This window comes from Diospyros lotus, chromosome 5 (assembly GCF_014633365.1).
Source record: "Diospyros lotus cultivar Yz01 chromosome 5, ASM1463336v1, whole genome shotgun sequence".
Lineage (NCBI taxonomy): Eukaryota > Viridiplantae > Streptophyta > Magnoliopsida > Ericales > Ebenaceae > Diospyros > Diospyros lotus.
The window spans coordinates 31961442-31968120 of record NC_068342.1 but is presented as its reverse complement, the minus strand read 5'-3'; the positions used below and the strand labels follow the sequence as shown (position 1 = coordinate 31968120).

The following is a 6679-nucleotide window of genomic DNA, read 5'->3' as shown; positions in this document are numbered from 1 at the left end:
TCAAATTTTTGTTCATGTATAATCATACAAGTGCATACATCATAAGTATAAATCCCATAGGCTCATAAGCCACGATGCAAAATATGCGTTAATCATCATATCAATAAATCAACACATAACGTATCGAGTACAACCTGCCGGGCTATGGCCACCTCGTCCCGCGTCAGGCGCTCCTGGGGTACCCTTTTTTTTCGCGCAAAATAATAAGTGCGCTAAGAACATATATATATGAGCATCATGTACATGTATGCATCATGTATGCATTTACCAGCAATGTAAAATTTAAATTCTCGTTCTCAATATACATTTAATACCATTGAAGAATGTTATGGCAAAAATTGTTATTTTTCCACCATACAATCGCTCTAATACATTAAGTAAATGTTTAATTAATATTAATAAAAAATTTTGGATGGGTACTGTAGCGGGGTACTATACGGATACGGTATGATACTGTAGCAAGATACTGTATGTATACTGTACGAATACGGTATCATACTATAGCAAGATACTATATGGTATTGTATCGAGATACTGTATAGGTACTGTATGGTACTGTATCGAGATACTGTATTGAGATACTGTATAGGTACTGTATGGTACTGTATCGAGATACTGTATTAAGATACTGTATAGGTACTGTATGGTACTGTATCGAGATACTGTATTGAGATACTATATAGGTACTGTATGGTACTGTATTGAGATACTCTATAGGTACTGTATCAAGATACTGTATGTATACTATACGAATACGGTATTATACTATAGCGAGATACTATATGGTATTGTATCGAGATACTGTATAGGTACTGTATGGTACTGTATCGAGATACTGTATTGAGATACTGTATAGGTACTGTATCGAGATACTGTATAGGTACTGTATGGTACTGTAGCATCCGAATTTTTCACACATTAACTTGATATTTTTCCACAATTTCATGGGACATTCGGGTATAGACATTAATTATCCAGACATCATTCACATATAAGATATACCAATAAATACACTACAATAAGCAATGAAGGTGAACAAACTCCCATCATAATGGAGGTGAAAAATGTCATTCACAGAATAATATTGGAGTGAATCAAACCCCTTTGAGACATCAAATAGACTCACAATATTTAGGAATTTTATACTATGTAGATAAAAAAAAAATTTAATAGAGATGCTACACATGGAAGGGGAGAAAAATAAAAGAAGAAGAAGAAGGGATACTTGCCTGAGGATGAATAAATCAAGATGAAGCACCCGCACAGAAGCTCCAATTGCCACAGAAAATTTAACAGAATAAGCCGTAGAGAGAAAAAGAATGTGTATCAGAATGAGAAGAAGAAGAAGAAGAAGAAAAGAAGAAGAAGAAGTCGGGAGGGAGAAAAGAAAATGAGATAAAGAGGAAGAAAAAAAAGGTGTAAAAGAAGAAGTGAAAGAAGAAAGTAGGAGTAAAGGAAAAGAAGAAGTAAAATGAGGAGTGAAAAAAGAAAGGAGAAGTAAAAGAGGGAGTGGAAAAAAATAAAGAAGAAGTGAAAGAAAAGGTAAAAGAAGAAAAAGAAAGGGGGGTTGGGAAGTAATGATGCGTAGATGGTGGATGTTTTTTTTTTTTTTTTTTTGTATTGGGCTTAAGCCCAAATAAATGGCCCATCTTCTATTTCCTTAAAGGCCCAAGCCCAACTCTTAGCCCATTTGCCTTAAATAAATTGAAGCCCAACTCATTATCCCATCCATTTAATTTAAACTCATACATACAAGCCCATAGATCTATTTCAACATTAAGAATCAAATTTGCTCAACTTATATAATAACTAAAATAAGTTAATATATCATTCTAAAATTCTAAACCCAATAATGGGTCGTTACAAAATGTGTGTTATCGTAATTTTTGTATGCAAAAACATATGTTTATGAATTTTGTGATACTTTGAAACGGAAGCAACTGTTGAAAGATGGGAAAAAAGTAAGCATCAAGAAGGGCGTTGCTATGTTTTCGATGATTATAGGGGCACACTACTCGATATAATGTTATTGGTGATAGGTTTTAATATTCCAACAACACAATAAACAAATGGTTTTAAACAAGTTTTACAGGTTGTTTGTTCATTTGGCATAGTGATAATTTGCTCAACATATCAAAATGTTGTAATGAACGGATTTTGCACAAATATCCTTACTTTAAGGATTGTATAGGCGCAATAGATGGAACACATGTTGCAACTTGGGCACCTGCATCAAGACAAATATCTTTTTGTGAAAGGAAAACTAATATAACACAAAATGTGATATTGACATATAATTTTGATATGAAGTTCACATTTGTGTATTTTGGATAGTAATGTACTGTTAATGATTCACGAGTTTTCATTGATGCAATCACAAAAACTTTAAACAATTTTTCAATGCCACGTAAAGGTATATTCTAATAATTCAACAAATATTTTTATAGTATTATAGTTTTTAAGTTGTAATTTTTTTGCAGATCAATTTTACCTTGTTGATTCTGACTATCCAAACATGCATGATTTTCTTATCCCTTATCGAGGTCAAAGATATCATCTGCATGATTATGTTAGACAAGGAAAATCGCATGAAAAAAAAAAAAAGAAATATTCAACTATAGACACTCCTCGTGCCGTAACATTATTAAACATTGCATTAGAGTTTTAAAGACAAGATTTTCTATTTTGAAATTAATTACCAATTATTCACTTAGTAGGCAAAGACAAATCCCTACTGCATGTTGCACAATACATAACTTTATTCGCAGGAGCATGCTTTAGATAGATTGTTCGCTAAGTATTTATCAGAGAATACGATATTTCAAGATATGCTAGAAGTCAAGATCAAGAAATCATACATTTTGATGCTAATCAACTCAAATGAGATAAGTTAGGGATTAAATTGCTACACAAATGTGGAATGACTACCCAATGAGTCGTACATGATTTTTTGGATTTATTTTATTATTTAATGTCCGAACTGTGCTTATTTAAACATGTAATTGTAGTCCACTTACTATTAAATTATTTTTGGTGTAATCTTATTTATTATGAACAATCACATTTTCTCCTTCTCATTGAACTTATCTTTAATTTTTATTTCTATATTTTCTATTTTTTGTCAAAGTTAATTTATTTTTTGTTTATATTTTATTTTTGTAATAGAAAAAAAAATATTGCAAGATTCACCAACTTCAAAATGTATATATTATTTAATAATTTACTAACATTAAATTGTTCTAATTTACTAAATAATCAAATTTATTAAATAAAATATTATAAAATAAATTTTAAATAAACGTGTTTTTCAATTTTCTATTTTGAGAAACAATTTTTCAAAATGACAAAAAATAACGTGTTTTTAGCATATTCAAAACACACTGAAAATGAATTCAAAACATAAAATTAAAAAATTAAAAAATTAAAATATGAAAAGAACAGTCCCTCAGTATTTCTTTTGACAAGTTACCCTTTTTAATTCGATTGTAGAGAATTTTAAATGGTTAATGAACTGAAAATTGAAAGAAAAAAGGAACAGATGAGAAATACTCTGGGCTACGCGGGGTCCAAAGTCAGGTTTCTGGGCCGGATACTTGTGGGCCTAAACGGATTATGCCAGCCCAAGAAGTTGTTTCTAAAATTCTGGCTTGGATTGGATTTGACCGGAAACCTGGATAAGCGGTCCTTCGTGTGTCCTCCGATCCGCATTCCTTAACTGAAGCTATAAAACAGCGACGTTAACGTCCTGCCTCATTCTTCTTCTTCTTCCTTCATTTCTATCTTTTTCTTCGGTTTGATCACGCAGAAAGACACCTATTCTCTGTCTGCCCATGGCGGAGTGGTCTCTGCTTCCAATAGAACTCCTAGGCTTAATTGCGAAGCGTCTCGGGACCGAAATTGACGTCATCCGGTTCCGATCAGTATGCTCCTCCTGGCGGGCCTCCGTCGCCGCCGATCCCTTTCCGACGCCGTCCCGTTTCCCAATCCTCCCGAACCAAGGCATCTCCGACACTTCCTGGGCTTCTATCTCTCCAAACGCACGATTTTCCGGCTCGAATTACCCCAATCCGATACCCAAACACTCCGTGACGGCTGGCTGATGAAGATCGAGCAGGACGTCCCTCAAAAAACCCACCTCTTGAACCCTCTCCCAGATCCCAATTCAGGCCCTTGCCCGCTTCGTTTCCCCGAAGCCTTGATTTGTTGAAGTTTAGGGTTTCCGAATTGGGTCACGAGTACATTCTTCAGTACATAAACTACCGCCCATTTGCGAATTCGATCAGCGATGCCGGCAATTTGTACATGGAAAAGGTAGCTCTGCGTTCGGGAGTGTGTTCCGGTTCCGGCACGGAGAGCTTCGTGCTTTTGACAATCCATGTTTCTGGGGAAACTGGCAATGTTCAAGTTTGGGGATCGTAAGTGGGCTATAATCGATGATTTGCCTTCGCCATACGATGACGTGATACTGTTTGATGGACGGTTCTATGCGGTTGATAACACGGGAAGGACTGTGATTGTGAATGTGGATTCTTCCCCAGTTGTGAGTTTGGTTGCTGATTCTGTGTTCGGTGGGGACAAGAAGATTTTGGTGGAATCTCGTGGTGAATTGTTGCTTGTTGATACATATCTGAGCGTTGGGCCTGAGGATGATCTGGGTTTCGACGAGGGGCCCGAATTTTACGAGGAATTCGATTGCTACATGAGTGAGAGAACTGTTCGGTTTAAGGTTTTCAGGTTGGTTCGAGATGAGCAGAGATGGGTTGGGATGGAGAGCTTGGGGGATAGAATGTTGTTTCTGGGAGACAATTGTGCGTTTTCGCCTCGGCCTTGGATTTTTCTGGATGCAAAGGGAACTGCATATTTTTCACTGATCATTACTTCTACTCTAGCAGGGAAGAAGATGGGGCACTCAAGGATCGTGGTGTAGGAGTTTTTGATATAGAAACTGGTAGTATAGGGTCTTTGGCTAATTACCCAGATTACTCCAAGTTGTTCTGGCCACCCCCCGGTTGGGTTTCTTCAGCAATGTTGGAAGTAAGTGTCATTTTCAGCTTCACCCAATTTGGGTTTTTTATTGGCAGCTTGGTTTGTGCAATGTTTTCTTTTGTCCCTTAATTATATATTGCATGGTTTTAGTTTAGATTTGAGCTCTTCTAACAATTGTGTTTGATCAAATGATTAGGTCATAATATACTGTTTAGAAATTAAAGTACTTAGTTACCTGCTAGCTGCGCTGAAATATAATAATATAATTAAGTTTGATTGTTTACATACATAACCTCTTTAGGTTTTGACTCTGGTATCTCTAGAGGACTGGAGTTCTTCATGTTCATGTCAATGCCCCTGTAGCTGTATTCGATAACTCAGTGATGATTGATTGGAAAGCTTTACGTGCCAAAAATATTTATATATATATTCTTTTGAGTTTTCATAAAAAAATTTCCTATGGTTGAACTAATGCTGCTTAGTTATTTTTTGAACTTTGGGTGGCCAATTATAATTCCTATTCCTGCTTTTTGGGTGTGCTACTATGTGCAGAGTTAGTTGGCTATCAATTCAACAACGCTTGCAAGATCAAAGTTCCATTTTTATGTGGTATATTTGTGCAGATTGATGGAGTTGCACAGTTGACCATCTGTATGTAATTGATGGTTCATTTCATTGTCATGGAACAGTACTCTGACAGACAGATGACAACATAAACTGCGCATGGTGCTTCTAGAAAGAGAAAATTGGTGCTTCTAGCAAGAGTATCAGAATCTCTTGGTGTTCAATGGAAATGATATTATTTTATTTAGCACCTTTTGAATTGAGTTAAGCTACCAACTTCTTGATACTGCTCTATCCATATACTTGATGATGGTTACGTTATATATATATATATATATATTGTGTGTTCATGATAGCAGAGCGCGCAAATGGTTTGTCAAACTGGACAATCCATTTTGCTTTTGAAGCTGGCAAACAAGCCGGCGGGATATATGTATGTTGCTATTGTTTTCTTTATTTTATGTGCTGAGTGAGGCCTGCTTGCTGCTCTATCATGCACATTAACCATTTATTTACTAACGATCTCATACAGTATTGTTATTGTGGCTGCTCCAACTTGATGACAAAAATATTGGTATTGAAACATAATAATCATTGTAGTAGACCTATCCTATCACACCAGCATTATCCTGAAGCATAAATAATCTTCTTGCCCCCCTCATATAATAAACCAACACTTATTGATCAATTTGGCTGCCGTGCCGGTGCCGCCCTATCTCCATGCAGGATGGGATGAATCGGCTTGGTTTCTGTCTGACTTCATTAGAAGATCCAATTTTAGCGAGGGCAAGGAGAGACAATGCAGTGGACGGATGATGTGTTTATCTATATAAACTTTCCCCCTTGGTTTCTTAAAACGCACTTTTTATGTCATTGATCTATAAAGTGCTCTTCTGCTTTTAGTTGCAATTTCTTTCCTCTGCAACATCTCAATGTCCCTTTGTGAGCTGCTGATGCTGAACGTTTCACAAAGTTTTTGTTAAAATAATTCTATAATCAGTAAAAGTCACATTCATAGGGAGATAGGGCCATTGAATTCATTATCTTGTGTGGAATGTGATGTGATGTGAATTCTGAGGCCTTTAATGTCGCGGAGCTTTGTGGGCTAAGGAAAGGTTTCAGGAAAATG

General features: G+C 35.9%; 1 protein-coding gene across 1 annotated transcript; it reads left to right on the top strand.

Moving 5' to 3' along the window:
• Positions 1 to 3679: 3679 nt before the first annotated feature.
• LOC127801071 (F-box protein SKIP23-like) lies at positions 3680 to 6590 on the top strand. The gene is given in 6 exon segments (XM_052335899.1): positions 3680 to 4005; positions 4008 to 4168; positions 4171 to 4383; positions 4385 to 4814; positions 4817 to 5034; positions 6277 to 6590. Coding segments are annotated over 6 exon segments (1287 nt in total). The 5' UTR covers positions 3680 to 3830; the 3' UTR covers positions 6367 to 6590.
• Positions 6591 to 6679: the final 89 nt, after the last annotated feature.